Raw genomic sequence first — 26,669 nt, forward strand, 5'->3', positions numbered from 1 at the left:
TCCTTCCCATTTCTCTTTTATCATTCACAGAGAAGTGAGACTGGGAGCAACACCAAGGTACCGTTCTCCAAGGTGGCTTTCATTTGTATCAGCGTTTTCATGGTTGACATTCACTGCTAATTCCTCGATGCTCAAACGGCACCCACAACAGAGTAGAGTACCGCATTGTTACTTACTTAATATCGATATAAGCCAACCTTTCCCTTCTTTTCGTTCTTTTCTCCTGTCTCTTTTGTCTCGTTAGGACGATCGATACCTTTGCTTTTTTTTCTGGATAGTTCTCTCTTTTTTTTCCCACTTTTGCCTTGACTTGTTGCTGTACTACCGAGTTTCTTTCTTCATTACCAGCTACCATAGGTAGCCCTGTCCTCACGCAAAATGGAAGACATTGCAGTCATTGGAATTGGTCTTCGATTTCCAGGAGACGCCACAAATCCCGAAGAGCTCTGGCGGGTGTTGGAAAATGGCGAATCCCAGTGGCGTGATATCCCCAAAGATAGGCTTAACATTGACGGATATTTCCATCCGAGTGGAAACAGATTAGGAAGTGTAAGTGGTTCCTTTCCATCGGCTCTCTCATGTTGATGTGTGCTGACGAATTGTAGATCCCTTTTCGGGGAGCTCACCTTTTAAAAGAGGATATTGCAGCATTTGATGCACCGGTTAGTCAGGCGACCATTATTTGTTTCAATAATTATCAATGCCCAGTGCAAAAGATTGGTCATTGACAAACGTGTTACAGTTCTTCAGCATAACAGCAGACGACGCTCAAGCCATCGACCCCCAACAGCGAATGTTGCTGGAGGTGTCATACGAGGCTTTGGAAAATGGCGAGTTTTCTTCCCTAATTTGCAGAGAATTCAAGAACTGACAAAAGATGTAGCGGGCCTGCGGAAAGAAGACATCTATGGCACCGACGCTTGCGTTTATGTCGGGTCGTTTGTTAAAGGTACGTATTACGATAACCGACTTTTGTATAAACAGACGTGTTTCACTGCTGAGAACCTTGGAAACCAGACTATGAGCAAATCTGCCTTCGTGATCCTGACTGGTCGCCGCAGTATGCTGCTACCGGCAACGGCATTGCCATCATGGCTAACCGCATATCTTACTATTACAATTTGCACGGGCCGAGTATGACTGTCGACACAGGTTGCAGTGGCAGCTTAGTATCCGTCCATTTGGCGGCTCAAAGCCTTCGCAATCGAGAATCGGCCGTTGTACGTTTTCAACCTATTGTGAATAGCCTCCTTCATACTTGACCCCCTAACATTTCTGCAGGGTATAGCAGCGGGCGCAGGAATGATTCTCACACCTAGCACCATGATGCCTATGACAGCCTTGAATTTTCTTAGCCCGGATGGCAAGTGTTTCACGTTTGACTCGCGAGCCAATGGTTATGGTCGTGGAGAAGGGATCGGCGTTGTTATCATGAAACGTCTGTCTGATGCTATTCGAGACAATGACACGATACGAGCCGTCATACGGGGAACTTCGGTCAACCAAGACGGTCGGACAACCGGTAAGTCGCGCCTAGTGGGCAATTCTCAACCTCGTTTCTCTGCTAAATGAAACGAAAGGTATCACTCTGCCAAGCAAAGAGGCCCAGGTGGCAAATATTCGCTCAGTCTACGGCAATGCTGGACTCGACTTTGGGCAAACGGCGTACGTTGAATGCCATGGAACGGGAACACAAGCCGGGGACTGGCGGGAGCTCAAGGCCATCTCCGAGACATTGGCGGCAGAACGACCCGCGACGAATCCAGTTATTGTAGGCTCGGTCAAACCGAATATTGGGCATCTGGAAGGTGCAGCCGGTGTGGCTGGCATGATCAAGGGGGTCCTTGTCTTGGAGAAGGGCAAAATCCCCCCCAACATCAACTTCAAATCCGGCAATCCCACCATAGATTTTGAGGAATGGAGGGTCAAGGTAAGAAGCGAATGATGGCGAACCCTCTTTCCATCATCTTGAGCCTTAGGTCTGTTGCTCACGCTCTAGGTACAGGTTCCGCTCTCTGTCATGGACTGGCCCATCCCTGGGCTTCGTAGAGTCAGCGTCAACTGCTTTGGTTTTGGAGGAACCAACGCCCACGTCATTTTGGATGAGGCTGCCGGGTATCTAGGTAGTCGCGGGCTGGTTGCCAACCACCACACTCACGTTTGTTCCTCTTCAAGCCCAGCTGCAGCCGTTTCCACCACAGCGGCAACGCCAACAGATACGAGTCAGCTCTTTTGCTATTCGGCGAGCGAAAAAAACGGTGTCATCCGTACCATGAAATCTCACTCAAAGTACATTTTGTCTTTGCAAAACTCACCGTCAACGACGCTGTTGCGCAATTATTCCTATACCCTGGCCTGCCGACGATCTACTCTGGAATGGAAGGGCTTTTTTGTGGCTAGGTCGCCGGCTGAAATCGCGGCCAAACTTGAAGCCGCCGAGACGCTTAATCTTGGTCGATCGTTGAACAAGACGGAACCAAAAATCGCATTTGTCTTCTCTGGACAAGGCACTCAGTGGGCTCAGATGGGGCTTGATCTCATGGTCTTTGATGCCTTCCGACGAAGCCTGGAGGAAGCAAATGCCTACATGCAAGATCTCCAGTCTCTGTTCGATCTGTTCCGCGAACTTTCCAGACCAGATTCGGAATCTATCATTTCCTTCCCTTACCTGTCACAATTCGCCACAACGGCGATCCAGGTCGCCTTGGTCGATCTTTTCCATTCATTTGGCGTCAGTCCGAAATATGTTATTGGACACTCTTCTGGAGAAATTGCTGCCGCCTATGCTGCAGGTGCCATTTCACGACCCTCCGCCTGGGAAATCGCTCACTTTCGAGGTATGGCTGCCATTAGCATCGGCTTCCGGGCGCCGAAACTCAGAGGATCCATGATGGCCGTCAGAATGTCATGGCAAGAGATGGCCAACTACCTGGCATCCAGTTCCGAGGCGGCAGAAATTGCTTGCATCAACAGTCCGCAATCAGTCACAATCTCTGGGAGGGTTGAGCCTATTGAGGCGATCGCGAAAGATCTTGGAAGAAGGAATATCTTTCATCGTATCTTGAATGTTCAGACAGCATATCATTCCTCCCATATGCGCCTCGTTTCACACGATTACCGTGACGCCATCAACACCGTGACGGCACAAGAACTTACCCCCGGTGTCAAGATGTTTTCTTCCGTCACTGGACGGGCTATTAGCGGTTTAGAGCTCGGCTGTGAGTACTGGGTAGAAAATTTGGTCAGTCGCGTGCAGTACGTTGCGGCAATGAGTGAAATGATGAGCTTGCCAACCGAGCAAAGACCCGACGTGGTCCTCGAACTGAGTCCTCGCGGGAGCCTGCGATCGCCTATCGCAGAGATAATGGAATCTGTTCTTGGGGAGTCTGCGCATCCTCCCTACTACTCTGCCATGCAGCCAAAGGGGGACGGCGTCTCGAGAATCCTTTCCGTCATCGGAGAGCTCTGGGTTCAGGGGTGCTCAGTAGACATGCTACAAGTCGTCACACGAGGCCACAACCATGCCAACCGGCCCAAGTGTTTGTCAGATCTTCCCCCTTACCCTTGGAATCACACAAAGTCCTACTGGCATGAATCACATCTCAGCGTTGCCAACAGACAGCGAAAGCACCCTCGTGAAGATCTGATTGGGTCCCTTACAGCAGACTCCATTTCCTTTGAACCTCGTTGGCGCGGATTTCTACGCATATCGGAGAATCCATGGATCCAAGACCACCAAGTACAAAAGACAATTGTGTACCCAGCTGCGGGCATGATCTCGATGGTTCTCGAGGGTGCAAAGCAGATCCGCCCGCAGACAAGCAGCTTCCTCGGCTACGAGATCACCGACATGAAGATAGCAAAGGCAATGATTATCCCCAACACGTCTCACGGCCTAGAGGTGGCTTTGAACATTAAATCCAATACGCAGCCTGGCGACAACCGCCACGAATTCGCGATTTACTCCAAGCCGTTGAATGCGCCCTGGGAGCATCATGCGTCCGGACTCGTCACATTCAAACACGCCGGTAACAGCGCCAACGCAAGTCCGAACCGTGTTGACGATGCTGAAATGAAGAGCTTGTCCAGTGTCTACGATCGGAAAGTCAACCCTCGCCAACTGTATGAGCTCTTGGACACTATTGGCATGAATTACGGCGCAACCTTTCAAAACCTCTTCGACGTTTACCAAAGGGACGGGGCCTGCTTGTTCAAGGTACGCGTTCCTGATACCAAGTCCAAGATGCCGGCAAGGTTCGAGTACCCTCACGTTATCCATCCTGCGACATTGGACTCCATGCTTCATTCGTTGTTCGCCATTGAGACGAAGCCAATGGTCCCAACCTACGTTCGACGCATCTTTGTCTCCGCGCAAGTCGACCATGACGGACCCCGGGTGTATTCAGGGTACGCTACTGCCGGCAAGGTTGGCCTCCAAGATGCGACTGCCAAAATTGTCATGAGTGCACCAGATTTGCCTGACGCAAAGGTCGTCCTCGACGGACTGCATCTGACAGCGCTCAGCACCGCGGCGACTGACTCGGTGCCCTTTCTCCCCAATTATCGAAATCTCTGCAATGAGATCATATGGAAAGAAGATGCCACATTTTCCACCACGACTAATGTCCTGCAGCTCCTGGATCTCTTTGCTCACAAATTTCCTGGGCTTTCCGTCTTGCAAGTCGGGGGTTCTTTGTCCGACGCCCTGGAAACGCTGAATCTCCTAGCTCCCGATGAGCATGAGACACCACGACTATCGAGGTTCACCTTGTTGGATCATGCCGACTCTCACGTCTCGTCTTCACTTTTGTCCAAACTAAAAAGCGGCAGACTGGAGCTATTCGTCGAAAGCAGACAGAAACTTGCAGAAGTCCGTTCCGAATATCACCTGATCATATCTTACGGCGATAATCAACTGGATTCGACGGGACTCAAGAGTCGGCTCAGAGTCGGGGGCCTTCTTCTCCAAACTTGTCTTGGGACAGCAGATGCTCCATCTGCTGCGGGCAGTTCCGGCAGTGCAAACGGCAATCCTCTACCGAATGGAAGCCTGAAAAGCCCAACTGACACGATGGTGTACAAGCGACCAGCAATACCCGTTGCTCAACCTCAGATCATTGTATTGACACCAGAAAAGCCGACCGAGGAAATGCTGGCATTCATCAGTATCGCCAAAAGCCACCCAGCTGTAGAAGGCGGGAAAGGACAACTGTTTGCGCTCACGTCGCGGGAAATTCTCCAAAGCTCGTTCCTTTTCGAACACTCGGTGGTGATTTCATTTCTCGACGTTGCCGCATCTCCCAAGCAAGAAGACCGGCATTCCATCCTACAATGGGACGAGGAGCATTTTGACATGCTTAAAACATTGCAGCGATCAGCAAAGGGCATTATTTGGGTAACCAGAGGCTCCCACATGTACCCCCGGTGTCCTGAAGGCTCGGCGGTAATTGGATTGGCAAGAGTTCTCATGTCAGAAGATCCCCGAAAGGTCATCGTCACCGTTGACGTGGACTCTGCGACGAGTCTCGGGGACTCTGCGGCTGCCGACAATGTCATGCACGTGTTTACTAAAACATTTTGCGAGGAAGCAGACTCGGCCTACGTCGAGACTGAATTTGCAGAGAAGGATGGCAAGCTGTTTATTCCTCGCATGAGACCTATCCAGCCGATGAATCAAATCATCGAGGGCCGTGAGCCGAGCATTACCAAAAGCCGCCCATTCCATAAAAGGGCATCATCCGGCGGGGACTTGGAAGTCGAGCTTTCCATCCTGCAGCCGGCACTGACGGATGACTCGTGGCAATTCACCGAATATGTTCCCACGGATGTGCCAGGCCGCGGCGAAGTCGAGATTGAGTTTAGACATGCTTTACTCACATGGCACGACGTCGAAACCATGCTTGGGCGCAGTGTTGAGTCCACTATCGGGACGGATTTACGTGGCATCGTCACCTCGGTTGGTCAGGACGTCACCGAGTTTTCACCCGGAGACGAGGTGACGGCGTTTGTGGCCGACGGGTGCATCCGCAGCTCGGTCCGCGTCAGAAGCTGCTTCGTGCAGCCCCAGAGGGAGGGTTTCTTCCCCGGCTTGTACGCCAGTGCTTACTATGCCGTCGTACACATGGGCCGCGCCAGAGCAGGCAAAAGCCTCCTCATCCACGGTGCCGCCAGCGCACACGGGCTCGCCGGTATTGAGATGGCAAGGTTGCTTGACGTCGAGGTATTTGCCACTGTTTCCGGCAAGGACGTCAACGAGCAGCGAAGACTTTTGGAAAGCTTGGGAGTGCCTGCCAGCTCAATCTTGGACGCAGACGACGACCAAGATTTCGCTCAACAAGTTCTGGCAGCGACGGGCGGCAAAGGCGTAGACGTCATCTATGACACGACACAAAAAACGCAGGTCAATGCAAACCTGAAATGCATCAAGTGCGGTAGGTTACTGACACACCGCCCAGAAAAAAAAACGAGAAATATGGCCACCCTTTCCCTTCACAGTGCTTTAAAGCGACCCATGTCCTGCTAACATTTCGAGTAGGGGGCGTTCTTATCCAGCTCGCAAACGCGTCTCCCATTTCCTCTGGCCATGATGTGAACCTGGGCACCAGCTCGGTCAGCGTTGTCAGGTTCAATCTGCGTCAGCTTGCACGACAAGACGAAGACTTGGTCGCCGAGCTTCTGGAGTCGACGACTCGGCTTCTTGCCGAGAGAGAGTGGGCATGTTCACCGGTTGGCGCCGCGGCCGCCAACGAGTTTGGCGTGGATGCGCTCGGCGACGCTCTCAGGCACGTCCAGACCAACCCTCACCGAGGCTTGTGCACGGTGTCGGCCCTCCCCGGGGAAACGCCCGTGGTTCGGGTTGTCTGCAGCGACACGTCCAGATCTCTCTGGGAGGCGATTGACCCTGACGGCACGTACCTGCTGGCCGGCGGGCTCGGCGGCCTGGGCCAGAGCATTTGCGAGCTTCTCATCGCCAACGGCGCCCAGCACATTGCCCTGGTGTCTCGATCCGGCGCCTCGTCGGCCTCTTCTCAGGCATTCCTGGACAGTCTGCGGCGCCGGGGGGTCCACGCCAAGGCCTACCGCGCCGACATCTGCGACGCGGTGCTGCTGGAAGCAGTGGTGGGCGTGGAGATTGCCGCCGAGATGCCCCCCGTCCGCGGGGTGTTCCAGTGCGCCGCCGTCGTCCAAGACGCCATGTTTGACAACATGACGTTTTCGTCCTGGCAGGCAGCCATCAGGCCCAAGACGGCGGGATCCTGGAACCTGGTCAAGGCCATGCCCGATGGGGACGACAGCCCGTTCTTCATCTTCCTGGCCAGCTCGGCCGGCGTGATCGGCAACCGCGGACAGGCAAACTACGCCGCCGGCAACAGCTACCAGGACGCGCTCGCGCACCACTGCCGCCTGCAGGGCAAGCACGCCGTCTCGCTCGACCTCGGCCCCGTGCTGGGGGCGGGCATGCTCACCCAGGACGAGGAGGTTCTCGACAAGCTCCGCGCCAGCGGCTTCTACGGCGTCCGCCACCAAGACTTCCTCAAGGTCGTCGAGCACGCCATCACCACGGAGATGGGCGCGTCGCGACTCGCCACCCCGGCCCAGGTCGTTCTCGGCGTCGGGACCGGCGGGCTCCTGCGGCAGAACAAGCCGGCGGACCCGTACTGGTCCCGCGCGGCGCTGTACGCCTACCTCAACCTGGTGGACATGCCGCCGCCCGACCTGGACGCCTCCGCCGCCGACGCACACGGCGCCGACCTGAAGTCGGCCCTCGCGCGGGCGCCCACCGCCGAGGCCGCCGCAGACCTGGTCCGCAGCGGCCTGGCGCACATGCTCGCCAAGGCCATGAACCTGCTGCCGGAGGAAGTCGACGCCAACCAGCCGCCCAACTCGTACGGCGTCGACTCCCTCGTCGCGGTGGGCGTCAGGAACTGGGTCCTGAGCAACTGCGCCGTCGAGGTGTCCGTCTTTGAGGTCCTGAGCAACGACACCATCAGCCAGATGGCGAGCACGATTGCCGCCAGACGCGGGGGGTACGGCGACAGCAAGGGCGCGAGAGATGTTTGACGAGCTTTTTGGTTGGTTGTGTTGCTTTTGTCCAGCTTTGTAGTTTTGCACACCCGGTCGTGGGGGGGGGGGGGGGGGGGGTGGAAGGGACGGACTCTCGGTGCTTCCTTGGCGAATCCTCGGCGCTATGTGGTGCATTTAACTAGGGCCAAGGTCCCGAGCATGTCGGATGCTCTGTTTCGGTTGTTGACGGGAGTGTGCGTGCCAATGCAACGGTCAGCTGTAGTACGAACAAGCAATGATGACTGTCAGAATTGCTTCGCAGAGCACATGATGAATGTGGAAAATAAAAGTCAGAATTGCTTTGCACAGCACATGATGAATTGTGTGGTGCGGACAAGGAAATAAATAAGCGTAGACGGGGTGCCTTGTCGAGGGATAGACGAGCACGGCGCTGCGTTGCCTGCGTTGTACGGCAAATGCGCGCAGTCGATAACATACGATAGATTGATACTACCAACGACTACGTCAATACTGGTCGGTAAGCGAGGCAAGCGCCCCTTTTCCTTGGCGGATGGGACAAAGAAAGAAAACAATTCATTCGCAAAGGGGAAACGGCAAAAATAAAATGAATCTGCCGGACAGCTAAAGACGGAATCAAAAATCAATCGGCATCCCGTGTGCTTCATGTCTTGCTGCGTGATCTGGGAATCGAACCCAGGGCTCCCCGACGCTGCGGATGGCAACGGAGAATTTTACCACTAAACCAATCACGCCTCAATTGTTGAATGCCGGTTAATAATCAACACATATACGGCGAGTAGCGTCACCACAAAGACGGCCGTCTCGTCGCGGTCAATCGCTCTAGCAGGGACAACCTGTATACACTCGAGGCCGACGCTGTTGCACCTCATTTTACGGTCGCCGGAAAGATGCGATGCGTCAAGGGCCACTAGCCCGTTTATAGATTCTGCGTAAAACGCAAGAGATAAAGTTTCTGTCCTTCTACAGGCAATGTTGCGCGCGCCATCAGTCAAGCTTGGCTGTGCCAGCTTGTGATGCGCCATTATCCGCCATGCCCCAACACGCCGTCACGCCGTCGTTGGCTTCATGTTCTGCTGGCTCCCACACAGCCTCAATCACACTCATCCTGCAGCCCGGCATCCTGGTGACTCCCTGGCGATAGGACTGTCAGCATCTCTCTCTCTCTGTGTCTCTTTCTCCCTTCATTTCTTTTTTTTTCTTTCAATTTTTTTATAGGCGGGAGGGATAAGGGGGGGGTTGGGTTTAACGCGCGCGGAAGAAGCAGCCGCACTCACCTTAAAGACAAATTGCTCATCTGCAGCTTGAAACAATGCCTTGAATTCTTGCTCCTCGCGCTCTTGCGCGTTGAGCAGGCTCAGCATGATGAGATCCATGCTCCGTATCAACTTTTCGTCCCAGGGGTTCTCGGAACCGGGCTCCCGGAGACAGTGGTCGTTGATGACCACGCGCGCGCCAGGTTTCAGCGCAGGCACCAAGTTCTTTAGGAGCTTGATGGCATACGGGGTAGAGTAGTTGTGTAGGATCCATCGGAAAAAGTATACTAGTCTGCAGTCAACAAAGGCGGTGCTTTTCTGAGGAGGAGGAGGAGGAGGAGGAGCAGAAGAAGAGGGGAAGGAAAAAGGTTGGCAAAAGGGGTCTCAAAGGGTTGAGCAGGGCAATTACCGTCTGCATTCTTCACTGGCTGCTCTCTGAAAAAGTCGTGCGCCTCGAACCGGATTCTTTCCGCCACGGACGCATCCTCGCAGATGGGCCTTGGTGCGCTGTTCACGGTTTTGGGAAGATCCTGGACGACAAACTTCATCTTGGTCCACTTCTTGGCCAGGTCCACGCACACGAATCCGTGACTGCCGCCGATATCGACAAACGTTCCTCCCCGCTCATTGACCTCGGAAAAGTCATGGTTGTCTACGAAATAGCTGATCTGGTACCCTTCGCCTCCTGTCAAGCTGGCCATGGCTCCGCCCATCCTCTTTGCACGCGCCATGTCTTTGCCAAAGGTCACAAACATGGGCTCCCTCTCTACCGTGTCGAACGCAAAGTTGAAGCCCGTGGTGGCGAGAGAGGTAGCTTCAGGGTACGTCTTGAGAGCCTTGAGCACGTTTGCGGCAGCTGGGAAAATGTCTTCCGAGTTGAAACCGACCCAATCTTGCAGAGCGGCATCCTCTGCCAGCAGGCGTGACGAGGCAGTGTGGGCAATCAATCCCGGCTTTGGCTCGCAAAAAATGCGGTTCGTCATGGCATGACGCAGCACGCGCGCCAAGTTTATAGGATCTAGTGTCGTTTTTTCCTGTAGCTTTGCGAGAGAGATGGCTTCATCAACCGGCACATGTTTGGCTAGAGTAGTAAAAGGAAAAGAAAAAAAAAGGTTGGCAACATTGTCCTGGCGGAGAAATAAGAAGCAAGGGTAAAGGGGCAAGCTTTCACATGTTCCCCCTTCCAAACTTACCAATGTCATAGTGATTGATGATTTCCAGACTAAGCGTGTCCAAAAACTAGCAGGGACGTTGTTAGCACACTTTTGCTCCTAACAATTGGGGAACCAGTCGGGGGCATTCGACGTACACTCCAGACGCTCCATCGCACACTCTCTCGCGGCCCTCTGACCAAAGAGCCTAGCTCTTGGCTCGCGTGAACGATTGCTTGGCGGCTTCGTTGAATCTCAGGTGGCAGTGGAGGAAAATCTGCGGGTGCGTCGACTCCAAATCCTGGCTGCAGTGTCTCGTTCTTCCTCAGGTAGGCATCCAACTTCTCGGTCTCGGCCGTGATCAGCCTTGCCAACGCCAACAAGCGGGAGGCTCCGGTATTTGACGCGGCCTCGACGATGGTCGGCGTTGATGATGCAGCAGATTCTGGCTTCTGTCGAAGATGCTGCGTAAAGGTGGTAAAGGACCGCCTATGCTGTTTCTTTTTTGCTACTTCCGGGCCCGCGCCTGCGGGAGCAGCAGGCGTTTGCAACCATGAGGGCACCTTGAACTTTCCCATTGCTGACTACGGGCAGCGCTAAACAAGTCCTAATGATCAAAGATGGCGGCCGCTTGGCAAGAGAATATTAGCGCAAGATACAGAACTCTTAAGGCAACAACGAGAACTGTTGCGGATCCGGAAGAAAGAATGAGGGAAAACAAAAAAAATCAAAGGAAACAAAAATGACGGCAGAGAACAAGCGACAGAGGGAGAAAGAATACAGTAAAACAAGAGCTAAGGTTCCGGCAGCGTCAAGACGCGCCAGGAAGCTCATGGGAAAGGGGACGACGTCAAGGGTTTGAACAAGTTCCGGCTTCACATCCATTGTTGGGTCACTTGATCCACCTCATGCACGACACCTCTTCAATATCAAGGCTAGGCACGTATGCAGTACATGAAGGGTCATGGTAACTACCTGTCAGCCATGACGGCCAAATAGGCACATGGTTGTGTTATCGGATGGGGCTGCAGCTCGCTTGCACAATATCGTCCAGAGTGGATCTTGAGAACCTTTCAGCCCGCAGGTTGCGACGTGTGCACCAAGTTGGGGTGAGATAACACACATGGCCTCTTGGGGGTTGACCGTTGACGTAGTTTCTTGGGAGTTGAAGCGTCCGGTGAGTCTTTTCTTTTTGCTTCCTTTTTTTTTTTTTTGTTTGTTGTTGTTTTTATTAATTCCTCCCTTTCCCCCGTTTCGGCCCTCTTTGCTCCGAAACGGATTCAGTCAGTAGGGCGTCAGAATGCCGGTGGGCTGTTGTTGATGTCTGTTGGTTCGAACTCGGCATAGTTGTTGGTTCCTGGCCCAACGGGCGGCAAAACCTTAGTTGCGGCAGATCCAGACTGTCGGGTCGAAACAGGACCCCCTGTTGGTCGCATTCGTTGCACCCCTTTGAGCAGGCGAGAAGAACGGGTGGTGCGACCCAGCCAGGCTTCCCACGTGGATCAGTCGAGGGAAACGACCGTTGGGCTTTGGCGAACAAAATGCCTGGCCTCGCGCAGAGCTTGCGAAAAAGCAAAAAAAAAAAAAAAAAAAAAAAAAGGAGGACAAAAGGGAAAGCAAGGGAAAGCAATGGGGGGGGGGAGGGGGATGCAAGACTGCAAGACTGCAAGACTGCAAGTAAACAAGGGCAAAGGAAGGGGATGCGAGCCTGCGAGGCAAAATTGACCGCCATTGGAGAGGCAAAGAGAAGTTGCATGGGACTCACCATGCGGGATGGCGGGATGCGTTTTTGGGTTTCCGGGTTTCCGGCAGCGTCCAGCCTTTGCTCCGTTGCTCCTTCTGTTATTTTCGTCCCGCGCTGCTGCTGCTGCTGCTGCTGCTGCTCCTGTCGTTCCTGCCGCTCCTGCCGCTCCTGCTTGTTCTTGTTCTCCTTTTTTCCTTCTGCCCCCTCGCCAAAATCGACAAAGGCGCGGCCGACGATGACGCACACGTCCGCGCACACACCCTGGTGACCGTTTCCCCTCCCTGCTCGCTGCCTTTGCCCCGTTTCGTTAGGTTTAGATCGGATTGTTTTTTTCTGCAAAGAGGCAGCCCCCCGGCCGAGTTTGTCCTCCGGCGACGATGCTGGCCTTGAAGGGGGGGGGAAGGGGGGGTGTGTCGACTCTCTCGGTGTGGCTGGATGGTGTTCCGGCGTCCAGCGTCCAGCGTCCAGCGTCCAACGTCCAGCGTCCAGCGTGTCCCCTTGTCTGGCGGTATGTATGTATGTATGTATGTATACTTTGCTGGGCCGGCGGCGTACCAAGCAAACGGATGGCGAAGCAGAGGAAGGGGTGGTGAATCGGGGGCCGACGGTTCCCAAGGGGACAGCTACAGGAGAGAAAAAAGATGGGGGATATGGCGACGACCTTTTAACACCCATCATCTCCCTCGCCACGCCCGAAAGAAGCACAGTTGACACTTTGTGGTGAATTGGCGTCGCAGTTGATGCCACCACCTGAGAACCCCCCAGATTCACCCCAAAGCCCGCCGCCCTACTCCCGTTTTCAAATTGAATTCTGCCGGATTTATCCAAGGCTCTGCCTCCCCTAGTCAGTAGCCAGCCAGCTGGGGTCAACTGGAAAGAGGGGAGGGGAGGGGGGGGGAACCACCATCCATTAGCTCGGAACCTAGCGCCTTTGCGCCTTGGACTTGTGATTCGCGACCCCAGAGAAAAAATGTCCAATTCGGACACGAAGCTAGCGAACGATCAGGCAGCCCACATGCCCATCCCCCCCTGCCCCCATGCCCCCATGCCCCCATGCCCCATGCTTATCCCCCCCATCACGGGCCGGGGGTCTGGGGGCCTGGGGGACCGTCACAAATCGGCAGCTGTGGGTCTCTGCGTCTGCGTTCTCTGCAGTCTCTGCGCACGCCGCAAAGAGTGGGGGAGACGAGAAAAATGCAGTGTCGCAGACCCCCGGGAACCAGCGCCTCGGTCCGTCGTGACATACATGACGGCGAAAGCGTGCAGCAGGGTCATTCGTTGACTTGTCGTCGATTGATTCCCGACATTGGACAATGCCCAGCCGGCCCGATGCGGAGAAGGAGAATGCATGGCAGGCAGGGCCAGCAAACGCGACATGGAGCAGGCAAGGCAGCATTTGGGATTTCCTCCAATGTTGGCTTCCGAGTTCCCACCACGCCCGGATTTTAGAAAAAATAAAAAAAAATAAAAAAAAATAAAAAGAAAAGTCCCTGTGTAATCTTACTTTGGGGCCCCTTTTATTCATTTGTTTATTAATTTGTTCGTGAATTTGTTTTTGTCGTGGTGGCTGCTTTGAGCCTCGCTAAGCCGACAAGACAAGCCCAGTAATCTTACTTGGTGGCTTCCATGTTGCTTTTTTTCCCCATCACATCTTGTCAGGAGTCGGGACTTGGGCAAGAAGCCAGCCAGCCAGCCAGCACCTGGGCAGCCCTTTCGTGTCGCAGGCGCACGATGCATCTACCGAACGGATGCTGGGAAAGGGGGCCGACGACGATGCGGCGAGCTCGAGTCAGTCGGGGACACGAAACAGCTGCTCGTGAGTGCTCATCTGCATCCGGCATGCTGGCTGTGCTTGCTCGGTATGCTTGCTCGGTACATATGTATGCTCGGTACGGAGTATGTATGCTCGGTTTGTTTTGGTGCGTTTGGTGTCAGTGTTTGGTGTCAGTGTTTGGTTGCAGGCAGGACAGCAAGCCTGCCTTGTCTAACCAGTTGACTTGTTCTGGTCTGGTTCCGGTCTGGTTCGTTCCGGTCTGATCTGGTCTGGTCTGGCATCGATCCATGGGACACGAAACTTGTCCCAGGCCACTGTATCTGGGTCGTGTATCTATCTGGCTGGCATTGACAGAGTAAGCAAGCTGTCGCGGGACATTCCTTCCCACCCACCCTCTCTCAATTCCCCGCCCAAGGCCCGCGCCTGCCCGCTGGCGATTTTGATTGGCCGTGCTGCATCCAAGTTTGTCCACCCGTTCGTTGTTCACAACCTCCCTCCCCCTCCTGCACATGTGTCAATTGATCCCTTTTTTTTTTTTTTTTTTTTTTTTTTTTTTTCCCTTTCTCGTCGTTGCGTCCAGGACGCGGGAGCCAAAATTCGCCGGCAGCAAGTGACGTATCATATGCTCAGCCGTGAACCTGCCGATCTCGCGCATTGATTGTTTGCTCGCTTCTTACAGTAACAGCCGCCCAACTTCGTCCCGACTCCCATTCCCGACTTCCCGTGGCAAAGCAAACCGCTGAGCCACCTGCAGCAAGAACAATAAGCTTTCCCACCATCGAGTAGCCGGATTAGCGGTTTTGTATCGAGCCTTGGCAAATCTTGGCAACAGACATCTTCAACGCCCGACTTTGGTATAGCGTGCCCAAAAACAACACGACGTCTCTTTATCGAGTCCCCGGTCAGAGGAGCAACTGTCGCCAAAAAAAAAAAAAAGAATTCAGGCCCGTTTTTTTTTTTTTTTTTTTAATTATTGCTCGCCGCCACCAGCCAGAGCTCATCGTTTTTGTATTGATCCAATCAAACGTCCCATGTCCGGCTGCATTCCCAACCTTGCTTCATGCCTTCTTGCTCCCATCACACACGCTCAGCAGCCAGTGTTGGTGCAAGTCGCGGCGGTGAGTCGTAGAACAGGGGCCGGAGGAGACGAGCAAGATCCTCCGCCGATAGATGCCCCTTTACCGACTGCATTGCGCTCTGCTCTTTTCCTCAATGCGGAAGCCTGGGGGGCACCGGGGGTCGCCATACATGCATCCGCATCGCTGCCCATCTATCAGTGTTTCACCCTAATCCACGCCAGACGGCACGCGAGCTGCGCAGGACCGTGGACAAGATCTGTTCAGGCCGTAGAGACGGGCAACATGACCCTGGCCTTTGTAGCTATCACATCACTCACTGTACTCACATGGTCGTGACGGTATTTAAACTGGCCATCAGAGTAAAAATTGCCTTTTGACAACCACACAACCCCCACCCCTTCTCCGTCCCCTCCTTTCGCTGACGTGTAGAAATCAACGTAACAATGGTAAGCGAAACCTAATTGCAAGCCCAAGCGAGCATTCACCAAAAAAAAAAAGGGGGGGGGGAGAAAGAAAGAGAGAGAGAGAGAGAGAGAGAGAGAGAAAAGACCATCCGTTCAAGCTGCAACCGATTTTCCCCCAGTATTGCCGTGACCAAGAACAGCAGACCGCAGTCAAGCAGCCAAAACAAGTCTCCAAAGCCCAACCATCAATCCTCCAACCCTCGCCGCCCCCCTCTCTGTTTTCAAGACATTGTCAATTGTCACGAGAGGTTGCTTTGTCTTCGGACAAGTATTCTTATTCAGTCAGTATGCTGTGGTCGGCTTTTGCCCGTAAACTATATACAATGGCATATACATCAGAGCGGTGTTATCATGGTAGGCTCGTCTCACTTCCATGAGAAACATCTCGACTTGCTCGCGGTTCCAGCGTAGTCCACGAGTCAGCGGCCCCAGAGCAATGGCTTGGAGGCCGTCCAGAAGGATGGTCCGCCAGTACAGCCCCACTGTCTTGAGCACCTTGTTCTTGGGCCATGTCCCTATGGGCACATGAAACACTCTTTCAGTCACATTGGTGAAGCCGGCTTCTTCCATCTTGCGGGGAAGGTTTCCGCCAGCCGAAATCTCCAGGTCTACGCCCAGAGCATCAAGGCCCTCGGTGATCAAGGTCCAGAATTTGGCAACAGGATGTTCTGGGGGTACGCTGCCGTCCACATTGGCACTGCGAGGTCTGTGGTGAATCTCTTGCATCTCAATCCAGGCGCCGGGTTTGAGGTGCCTAGCCAAACTGTGTCAGTTTTCCGTCCCCCGACATTTCTTGACCCCTCCACCCCCGAACAACGGGCGACGGGCGACGGGCGACGACAGGTACGTAGACTCACTCGAAAGCTCTTCTGTACAGTGTATCCCAGTCCTTTATAGCCATGACTGTGTGACGAGAATGGATGTAGTCAAAGTGATTTCGTGGGTATAACCAAGGTGATTCCGCATCATCAACCATGAATCGCACGTTGGGAGGTAGCCAGTCCGGCTGGATGGGAGACAGGTCGACGCCTAGGATGTGCGCGCTCGGAAACATATCACCCACTAGATGAGAGGAGGAGTCAACTCCGACAGTCGGGCTCTTTGCGTCGCCGTTGGTCAGGCCGAAACCAGCAGCAGCACTTACTTTCTATGGCCCAGATCCCAGTACCTGTACCAATGTCCAGCATTTCTTGCGGGTTGCTGCCGATGGGAGCAAAATGCAATTTCTGACTGCATAACAGTTTCACCATGGCGTGTTTCATATCCTCTCTTTCCTGCTCCACATCATCGTTGGGAAAGTTGTAGTGGCCTTCTCGAAATCGGTGGTACCTTCGCCCGTTTTCAAACATGTAATCTCGAACCGACGACTCCGCCGACGTGCTGGCCGAACTGAATCCATCGCTTTCGTAGCCTCCATCCGACCCATTTTCGGATTCTGGGTTGTTATCGGCAATGATTGACTCCTCGGCTTGGACAAGGGCTTCTTGTGCGATTTCTTCCTGCTGTGGCGTCGAAAGATCCGGGAACATGAACGTTCCGTTTGGATGCCGTAGTGGTGACGAGAGAAGCGACTCTCGCCTGTCCACGTATTCGGGCTGTTCGTCGACGCAGGCGTTCTCGTTACCGCCCTGTCTGTCTGGGGGTGCGTCGTTTGCCTCTAGATCCAGATTTGCTGCCGTCTCCCTTGGTTTGCTGGTCGACCAACCCGACGAGGCATCACTCTCTTCCAGAAGCAGTCCTCGCGGATCTGCTTTGAGCCTAGCAGACGAGGATAGAGGAGCTAGCTGGATCCGACTTTGGACAAAGCTGCCACTCGTACTCGTTTGTAGCATTGAAATGGAAGGCAGCTCTGCGTGTGGAGACATGTGCGGCAACTCGTTAGTTTCCTGATCAACAGCGCCACCAGCAGACACGTGTGTGGTGTTGGTCTGGAATTCCTGTGAGGCTCCTGGGTCGCGACGGATTTGGGGCAGTCTATTGTCGCTCAGACCTTGAGTTTGTGTAACCCCAACATTTTCGGAAGCTTCCCCGGTACTTTGACGGCTTTGTTGGTAAACTTGCGTGTTGGAGGTTTGCGTGCCGGTGGAATCCGTTGGCTCTATCAATGCAGCTATGCCAAGAACTGAGCGAGAGTAGTCGGGGTCACGGCGTTGTCTCACGGAGGCGTCCTCTGCAGAAGCGCTGCCACACGCATCCAGGGAAGATGGTCGATACATTATCAGTCAGTGTGGAGGAAGAAGAGAAAAGGCGAACCAAGAGCGTTTCTTTTTCTCTCTCTCTCTCTCTTTTCTTGCTGCCGAATCTCAAACTGAGTCTCCAAATTTTTACTGCATAACCCGCGTTGCAGCAAAACGAGCCAAGTTCGGCCGCCTGAGCTTTGTCGGGTTGCCACTCATTAACGCGGGCCGGGAAGAAGCAACAGGTTCGCTCCTAGATGAAGGCGATGAAAGCCGGCAACGGTGCGGATAGCCGTGTGGTCGCGAGAACGGTGGCACGCGTCTGGGTGAAGACTTCAAAGATGGGTGCTCTGATGAACGGGGAGCCGGTTTCGTGGCACCCCTGACATTACCTAGCAGTTATATGCGTGCGCATACATACACGTACACCACGAGATGTACACTGCGACACACCTAAATGTCCAAGGCAGTATTCCGATGGCTGAATGCAGAATTTTCTGCGGACGAGCTTCAGTCGTTGGTGCAACGTCGGAGTTTTGGCCTTGACGAAGGGGGCAAAAGGCGATTAGATGATGACGACGAACGAGGCGATGAAATGGCAAGGAGGAAAATATGGAGTCGGGGCAGCAGAATAGAGATGATGGCCACGCAAAGTTTGCTTTGCCTCCTAGGTGATAATGCAAGATCTAACAATCACCTCTGTGTGACGACCAGACTTGATAGTGGGGGGGTGAAGGGGAGGGAAGGGTACTGGCCCAAGGGGGATCCAGGCCAACCAAGGTGGAATGAATGAGGAAGGGAAGTGATATCTGATGCGATTTGCTGTCGTCGGGCAGCCGATGAACTTGTAACCCCAGCTTTAGCGATTTTGAAGCTGCGTAAGGTACCTAGGGGGACTTGCCTCACGGAGATACATAAGGTAGGACCTGCGTACCGGAAAGGTACCTAGGTATCTGAGTGGAAGGTAAAAACCTCCTCCTGGGTACCTACCTCCTTGGAAGGTACCTACGTCCAAGGGGGCATTTACGGCATAAATCGAGAAGGACGGGTAGTGATTCAATGAGCAGTGACCAGTGACCATTGACTCTTGAGTTGCGGCCAGATAATGGGACCTACGCGACGCAAACCTACAACCAGACTTTGCAAGCCTGCTCTTTTTCATCGCAACATACATACCAAGCTGTTCCGCAGCGAGAACCGGACAGCTATTCCTAGACCGTAAGCCAGCGGCAGCTAGCGCTTGGGTTTGTGGTGGCCTAAGTGGCCCTGGTGGGTACGGCGGAGTAGCGGCACGCGCTGGGAGGGGAGGCGGGGGGGGGGGGGTTACAACGGAGGTACTCCGTACTTGGGTTGGGGGGACGGCTGGGGGGGGATGGAGATGGGGGATCGGGGATGGAGATGGGGGCGGGGATCAGAGGCCTTCACCAGACTCTACTCTTCCTATACGAAGTACACATTACACTGTACGAGCACGTTAAACAAAGGAGCATTTCGATGATTGGCCTCTTCCACAGCAAGCAGGAATGGGGGGTCCAGTCTGGTGTTTGTTGTGCCGTCATCGTCATGCCTTTGGCGGCACGACCTCTCCTCTGATTTTTAGATTGATTTCCAACTACGGAGTACCCCGTACCTACCAGACAGTACCAGACCTAAATTAAGGCTGGGACCAGCGGACCTCAAGCTGGAACCTGGGGACCGAGAGGGCCCACTGTGCTCCAGTCCGTAGCGCGCCTTTCAGCGCCCCCTTCGTAGCCACGCGAAATTTGGCGGCCCCAATGCGCAGGGCGGACAAGACAGGCAGCGTCAAGCGACGAGACTGGAACGTTCAACGTTGCTGGCAATGGACGACGTGGGCTGCACGCCAAGAGTCGCACAAAGGCTTACATGTACTCCGTACTCCGTACGTGGCACCGGGCTTCCGTACTACGACTTTCCTCGGGAGGTATTCAGCGGACAATATGGATTGCGGACGTTATCCCGGCCCAAATGCTCCGCGAGTTCCGCATCGGCAGAGGGTCAAGCTTTAGACCCTGATTTCCCTGCCTGAAGTTGACGTTTCGAGGTACGTAAGCTGCCTCTAACCTGGAGAGGTCAGCTTTGGTACATGTACATGGCCACCTGTGCCTCTTGGAAGGTCTTGGTCTGCTGGTTACGGAGTACATGTATGTCGTTAGGCATCCCCACCTGGTGAAACCTTCCCATGTTCAGGGCATACTACTCCGTACGGACGTAGAGGACGTGGATGCGCTGGTTGAAATGCGTCAACTGTCTGGTGTCGACGGGCTCGACGGGGGTCAACGGGGGCTGCCTACATACTGTACCAGACCTATCTGGCCTGGTTATGCCGGGCCGGCAATTATTGATGGGCTATATTATTGACTGACCCCCTTCTGGCGGTCAAGCATCCAGCTCATTTTGTACTCCGTACCGCGCATCAAACCTTCACAGTCAACAGGCAGCTAGAAGGGATCCTTTTTTTATTTTTTTTTATTTTTTTTTTATTTTTTTTTTCCCCTTTGCAACAAATTCATCCCCGCGCTCGAGTGTCAATCGATAGGCTCCTGGTCTAGTAGCCATGGGCCCGGCATAACTGGTATCCCCGCTTACCGGCGCCTCTTGCAGATCGGTCGGTTGAGGCTGACGAAAGCAACCTTTGCGTCAAATTCATTGTCGTGTCTCGAGTCATTCACCCGCTCACTCCCCCTTCCACAGGACAACAGACAGACAGACAGACACCACAGACAGGACAAAGTCGAGCCCGTCCGCATGTCCCCATCTGGTTTTCGTTGCAGTCAACCGCAGGCGCCGTGGGAGTAAGGCAAGTCGTGGGCTTGGGAGCCAAAAGATGACCAGTCGATCCCGTGCATCCACGCAAACCCTCCCGGTCCCAGAGTCTACCACACCTGGTCTTGCTTGTTCTGGGTGGGCTATGTAGGAGCAAAAAAGTATAACTTGATTCTCTGGCTGAGACGTGACCGATGCATCCAAACTGCAACTCGTGCACAATCGCTGCGGAAAGCCCGAACACACAAACTCCAACCCAGGCCAGGGCATTCGAGGAGAACGAAGGAGCTCGACGCCGTCCAAGGCCTTTCCAACTCGGGACGGACGGCTGCCCTGTGCAGGGTGGGAGCAGCCAAGCGGCTCTGGCCAGCCTTTGGTCGTCCAGCGCAGGACAAATGCCTCGTCAGGGTGGCTTTGTTCTTGGAATTCTTGGAATTGTTGGAATTCTTGGAATCCGGGCTGGGGCTAGAGCGCCAGGGTTTGTTTTTGTGCCTCCAGGAGCCCATGAGCCGTGGGCAAGCTGTGGTTTTGGGACGTGGCGACTCGATATATTCGACTTGATTTTATTTTCCATGCCTCGGAGTCGAGCCTGGACGGATCAAAATATCCATCGCATTTTCGTGTCCACTTTTTCGCAGACGGGCAAATGGTTAGTCTAGTTTTTTTTTTTTTTTTTTTTTTCGTTAGTTTGCCTTTTGTCCAACCGTTCGTCCAGCTGGCACATGATGCCGTTCGTTGACTCCCGTGCAAAAGGCCGTCTTTTTTTTTTTCCCTGCCAACGTGAGGGGCCTACCATGCAAGAACGGTTTCTGCACCCAGGGCTAACAGTATGTCTCGTCTCGCCCGCCCGAACCAGTGGCTCGATGCGTCGGAAACCCTCTGTTTCGCCCAGAGGCCATCGTCCAAGATCAAGACAAGCTGAAAGCGGTACGGGCTCTCCTCGCCCAGGACGATCTGTACGAGGCAAGTCGAGTGTTTCTGGGGCTACCAGAACGTGACGCGTACACGTACCATGCCACGGCGTCAGTCAAGCTTGCCCCAAGTCCAGCGGCGTGGTGGGCTGGGAGAGGGCAACGATCAGGCGGCCTCAGTACGTACGAGGGGTTTGCGCGATCCAAGCTCGAAGACGGACTCTTCAAGCTACCTAGGTAGCTAGAGCCCCTTCCCCCAAGCCGACAAGCCGACAAGCCGACATGGAGGCATACATCTCCCATCTTCAGCTCCGCGACCGCAACGATGTCGGCCCTCAAGGACTTTGGCACCAACGCCAAGAAGGGGTCGATCCGTGCAGAGGCAGCTTGGCAGCTTGCCACCTTGTCAGCAAAGCGCTTCATCCATGCAGCCCTCTTGCCCAGCTTGAACATGCCCAAGTGCAAATGACCGCCCAGGCAGAACAGAAGCCTTATTTCGATTTCTGGGCCTGGTCCTGTCGCAATCTGGAGTGGTGCGGGCCATGTCCGTCCTCGGAGAGACAAGAGCAACGAGCCACCACCACCACACCACGTCTTTGCCCGTTTTCATGCACCACTTTGGCTGCGCGACCCCGTCCCACGAAGCCCTGGAAATTCTCCGCATCCTCTCAAAGGGCCGGGCAGTGGCCGATGTTGGGTCCGGCAGCGGGTACTGGACCTTTATGCTCCGCGGCTACGGCTTGACTTGACGGTGCACCTGCACCCCGTGGACAAGACGCAGAGCGAATGGAGGGTCAACTGGGTCGACGATACGGCTGTAGAATGATTTTATTTTATTTTATTTTATTTTTTGCCGCCGAGCTGCGCAGACCTCGTATGGATATCCCCGAGAAACATATGCACGGAGCTACTCGGTACGTGGGTGTACGTGGGTGGGTTCTGCATCAGCGACTCGACTCGGTGTGCACTGTGCATTGGCTGGCGCATATTGCACGCACTCAAGAGCCAAGTGAATTGCGTAAAACCGCACAACAACTGGTGGAAAGGACCCGAGTGCGGTCCTCTGTAATCACGCGAGCTTTGACACGCGGTTGCACAGCCTGTCCCCGACTGGCATGTCGTGTCATGCATTGTCGAGACCGATTCGACGCGCATCCATCAATGGCAATGACCATGGGCCAACTTGTTGAAGAAAAATGGTGTTGCGTGGGCAGCGGTTGGGTCTTGCTGCGGAGGGAGAGCACTGCACGGGCTAGCGAGCCGTCAACGTACGTCAATGCCACCAGACATTTGTGCATGCCATGCAGCCTCGCTTAGGAAAACTTGCGGGGAGTTGAAGCCCTGAGTCCTGACCCCTGACCGCAGGCCCGTGCCCCCGACCAACACAAACGGCCCCTGTAAATGGCACGTGAATCCACCAGACTCTACGGAGTGTATCGTACGTAGTCCGTACAGCGGCCCATGCTGAGTGTCTGTCCAACGTAGCAAATCAAAAAGACGTCAACTCGGTCGGGCTCATCGCCTCTCTCTCCAATACGCGGAGCGTTTTCAGCAGAGGAACAATGGGGATTTTCTTTATTTTCTTTCCTTTGTTGTTTTCTCTTTCTTGCCATCTCTCTCCTTTGCCCGACGCGGCGTTACTTTGAGTCATCATGGACGCGAAAGGGACATCACCCAGCAACCTTTATTCATGCAGGTCGTCCGTCATTGGCTTGGTCAATCCTTAGTCAATCCTTGCTCGGGGTCGTCGGGGCTGCTTACATCTATGTTAGCCAGCTGCGACCTCTACTAAGGTCCGAGGCTCCCCTAGTCTCCACCAGTAGAAGGCTACAATGCACATACACACAAGTACCATGCGGTACACGCTGCGGGGCCTCACTGGGATCTGGCGCCTAGGATTCCCCCAGCAGTTTCAGCTTCGACAGGCCGACGGGACGGACCAGCCGGGATGGACATGATGGACACGATGGTTGGTTATCTCATGTCCGATGGGGAGGGGCAATCTTTGCTGCTGGGGCATGGAGGGGGGGCATGGAGGGGGGGCATGGAGGGGGGGCATCTCGTCGCTCTCAGCTTTCTGTTTTCTGTCTGTCGGCTTTTGCTGCTTGGTTCGTATTCTTCTACGTGATTCTTTCGATTTGCCTCTCCCTTCCCCCCCCCCCCCCCCCCCCCCCCCCAACCACTCTCCTCTCTTTCTACGACCAAGTGCTTGCCCTGTCCATCAGCCAAGAAGTTGTCGATTCCTCGACGTGGGAATGTCATAGGCTGCCTGCCTCCTCGTTCAGTCCATCCTGACGCAGAGGCTCACGCAAAGCGACGTCTTGAAACCGCGTTCCCTTGCCAGCAAACGCCGTTCGGCGCGCCACCGCCAACCACAACCAGGACAAGAAAGAAGCAACGTCCACAACATCCCACCAAATCAATAATCATGTCTCTCGCCGTGGACAACGGTCACCGACGGGACCGGTCGAGATCAACGTCTAGGAGTCGTCGTCCTGGGGACAAGCCCGAGCTTTCTAGAGCCGCCTTGCTGGCTGACGTGAGAGAATCAAGCTACGTGTATCCCGAGGACGACCTGGGCGATCGCTACAGGTCCAAGAGCCATCGTGACTCTTCCCATGGCGGCGGCGTTTGCGATTTGCCATACCCCGCCGAAGATGCTGGTGCCGATGCCATGGCCCTCCCCGGAAGTCAATCCCTCTACAGCTACGACGACTCCCGTCCCGTCTACCGGACAGCCTCCCCCCCACCTGGAACCACGGCGTACCGCACCTCCCACGGCTACGCAGATCGCCAGAGCATCAACCACCTGCCCGGGGCGTTCCCTGATAACGAGCCCGTGAAGAGAGACGACGACAAAGATGGTCGGGTCCGTTATGCCGACCCCGGCGCGTCCAGGTACCAGAGGATGGATCGCTCCTACGACGAGACGAGCCACGGTCAGGACGCTCGAACCATGCGCTCCGGTAAGCATAGCGATCAGTATTCAAGCAGAGACGGCGACAATCTTCGAGTGCACGACGCGTCTCCCTTTAGGGACGGCAGGGACGGCAAGCACGCCGGGAGCTCCCGAGAGGACTTTGCCGACGACAAACTCCACCTTCTTCCGCAAAAGTACGGCCGCCGCTACGACGACGGCGGCGGCGACGCTGGTGCTCATCGTGAGGACCGGTACTCGAGAACGGACAGGGCGAGCGACCACGACCACGAGCGGGAGCGGGAGCGGGAGCGGGAACGGCAACGGCAGCGGCAGCGGGATGCTCGCTCCAAGCGGGAACGCGATGAAGATGCGCTGGCTTACGGCAAGCTTCCGGGGCCGCCGCGGTCCCAAAGGCCCAAGTCACCGTCACCCGCCACCTATGGAAGCTACATATCCGGGCCTCAGGCAAGCGAGAAGCGCTCTTCGAGGCATGGTCGCGCTGACGGGGATTTTTACGAACCGGCCAGTAGTAGCTCATCCCGTCATGGACCGCCGTACCGAGAGTCGTCGCACCGGGACGAGCCTCGTAGCTCTGGAGTCAGCTTGCTGACCGTTGATCCTGGCGGCCGTGACAGAGACAGATCGCGCGACCGCCGAGGAGACCAGTCCCCCGGCAGGTCCGCCATGCTGCTCGCTCCAGAGTCATCTGGTCGCAAGGAGAGGGATCGCTCGAGGGATCGCTCGAGGGATCGCTCAAGAGATCGCTCGCGAGACGCCAGAGACAAGAGAACCCGCGACAGGACCCCGCAGCCGCCGACGGCGCGCATGTCCAGCCTCACCGTGGGCTCCGGCCCGTCGTCCGGCATGTCGGCCTCGGCGGCCCCCCCCTCGCCTCTGCTCGAGTCGTACCGCGGGACGTACCAGGACTGCTCGCCGATGCCGTCGCCGCTCCTGTTCCCCTCCAAGAACCCAAACGACGACTACCGGGCCGTCGAGGCCCTCTCCCCCCCCGCTTCCGAGGCGGACAGCGAGGGCAGGGAGCGAGGCCGCCGGGCCCGGTTCCACGACCCGGAGGACATCGCCGCCCGGCTGGCCAAGGCCCTCAGGGGGGACCGCTCGCCCGACACGCAGCCCCTCGTCGAGATCCTGCCGTCCCTCACCCACGAGCAGGTCATGGAACTCCGCGCCGAGTACAAGCGCATCGTCAAGACCGGCTCCGACCGCAAGGGCGTCAACGTGGCCAAGCACGTCCGCGCCCGGCTCAAGGACGAAGACGCCAACCTCATGAAGGCCTGCTACGCCGTCGCCCTGGGCCGGTGGGAGAGCGAGGCCTACTGGGCCAACTTTTGGTACCAGGGCGACAAGACGCGCCGCGAGCTGCTCATCGAGGCCCTCATGGGCCGCACAAACGACGACATCAGGCGCATCAAGGACTCCTTCACCGACAAGAAGTACGACAACAGCCTGACCAAGTGCATGAAGACGGAGCTCAAGGAGGACAAGTTCAAAAAGGCCGTGCTGACGGTCCTCGAGGAGCGCCGCATGGACGACTGCGACCCGCACGGCCGCCCGACCCCGCTCGACTTCCGCCTGGTCGACCAGGACGTCGACGACCTGCACAAGGCCGTCAAGGCCGACAAGGGCGGCGAGAGCGCCATGATCGCCATCGTGGTGAAGCGGAGCGACGCCCACCTGCGGGCCGTGCTGCAAGAGTACGAGCATCTCCACCGCGCCAACTTTGCCAGGGAAGCCCTCAGCAAGAGCGGAAACCTAGTGGTGCGTGACTTTGCGCCGGAACCCCCTTCCCCTCTTTCCACCTTGCTTGCTGACATCTTTCTCTCTCTCTTTTTTTTCTGTTTCTCCCAGGGCGAGCTGCTGGCGCATATCCTGAACGGCGTCATCAACAGGCCCGTCCGCGATGCGCTGCTCCTGCACCACGCCCTGACGGCCTCGCGCAAGGACAGCCTCCGTCGGGAGCTGCTCATCTCGCGCCTCGTCCGCTTCCACTGGGACGTGGCGCACATGCAGGCCGTCAAGAGGGCGTACAGGGAGCGCTACGGCGTCGACTTGTCCGAGGCTGTGAGGGAGGGCACAAGCGGCCAGTGGGGCCGGTTTTGCCGGGAGCTGTGCATCGCGAGGATGCCGGACGACGTGCGGAGGGTCGAGAGGGTCGAGGTTATTCGCTAGCTAGTCATGCCCGCGCACGGGGGCAGAGAGATGCCCCATCTTCCTTTTTTTTTTTTTTTTTCTTGGCGAATCTCCCTTTGGATGTTGTTCTTTTTGACAAACACGTGTTTATGGGCCTTCCGAACCATGTCCCGTAGATTCTTGCCCGTACCTTGTGTTTATGCTTCCTCTTTTTTTGG

General features: G+C 55.4%; 5 protein-coding genes across 5 annotated transcripts; 3 read left to right on the top strand and 2 right to left on the bottom strand.

The window, feature by feature from the left end:
- Nucleotides 1-378: 378 nt before the first annotated feature.
- On the top strand, nt 379-8,061 carry UV8b_02348 (uncharacterized protein; the record flags this gene model as incomplete). The annotated part of the gene is made up of 9 exons (XM_043139846.1): nt 379-549; nt 606-662; nt 743-830; nt 884-949; nt 1,018-1,220; nt 1,282-1,522; nt 1,581-1,930; nt 2,006-6,431; nt 6,536-8,061. 9 exons carry the CDS (start codon nt 379-381, stop codon nt 8,059-8,061), a joined length of 7,128 nt encoding a protein of 2,375 aa, XP_042995780.1.
- A 969-nt stretch (nt 8,062-9,030) lies between these two features.
- Nucleotides 9,031-11,028, bottom strand: UV8b_02349 (uncharacterized protein; the record flags this gene model as incomplete). Its single annotated transcript, XM_043139847.1, has 5 exons — nt 9,031-9,177; nt 9,321-9,586; nt 9,709-10,380; nt 10,493-10,538; nt 10,609-11,028. 5 exons carry the CDS (start codon nt 11,026-11,028, stop codon nt 9,031-9,033), a joined length of 1,551 nt encoding a protein of 516 aa, XP_042995781.1.
- Nucleotides 11,029-15,793: 4,765 nt separating this feature from the next.
- UV8b_02350 (uncharacterized protein) lies at nt 15,794-17,376 on the bottom strand (the record flags this gene model as incomplete). Its single annotated transcript, XM_043139848.1, has 3 exons — nt 15,794-16,265; nt 16,369-16,573; nt 16,656-17,376. The coding sequence occupies 3 exons, from the start codon at nt 17,374-17,376 to the stop codon at nt 15,794-15,796; spliced, it is 1,398 nt and encodes a 465-aa protein (XP_042995782.1).
- Nucleotides 17,377-21,708: 4,332 nt separating this feature from the next.
- UV8b_02351 (uncharacterized protein) lies at nt 21,709-22,132 on the top strand (the record flags this gene model as incomplete). The annotated part of the gene is made up of 2 exons (XM_043139849.1): nt 21,709-21,788; nt 21,865-22,132. 2 exons carry the CDS (start codon nt 21,709-21,711, stop codon nt 22,130-22,132), a joined length of 348 nt encoding a protein of 115 aa, XP_042995783.1.
- Nucleotides 22,133-23,811: 1,679 nt separating this feature from the next.
- On the top strand, nt 23,812-26,490 carry UV8b_02352 (uncharacterized protein; the record flags this gene model as incomplete). The annotated part of the gene is made up of 2 exons (XM_043139850.1): nt 23,812-26,079; nt 26,170-26,490. 2 exons carry the CDS (start codon nt 23,812-23,814, stop codon nt 26,488-26,490), a joined length of 2,589 nt encoding a protein of 862 aa, XP_042995784.1.
- Nucleotides 26,491-26,669: the final 179 nt, after the last annotated feature.

This window comes from Ustilaginoidea virens, chromosome 2 (assembly GCF_000687475.1).
Source record: "Ustilaginoidea virens chromosome 2, complete sequence".
Classification (NCBI taxonomy): Eukaryota; Fungi; Ascomycota; class Sordariomycetes; order Hypocreales; family Clavicipitaceae; genus Ustilaginoidea; species Ustilaginoidea virens.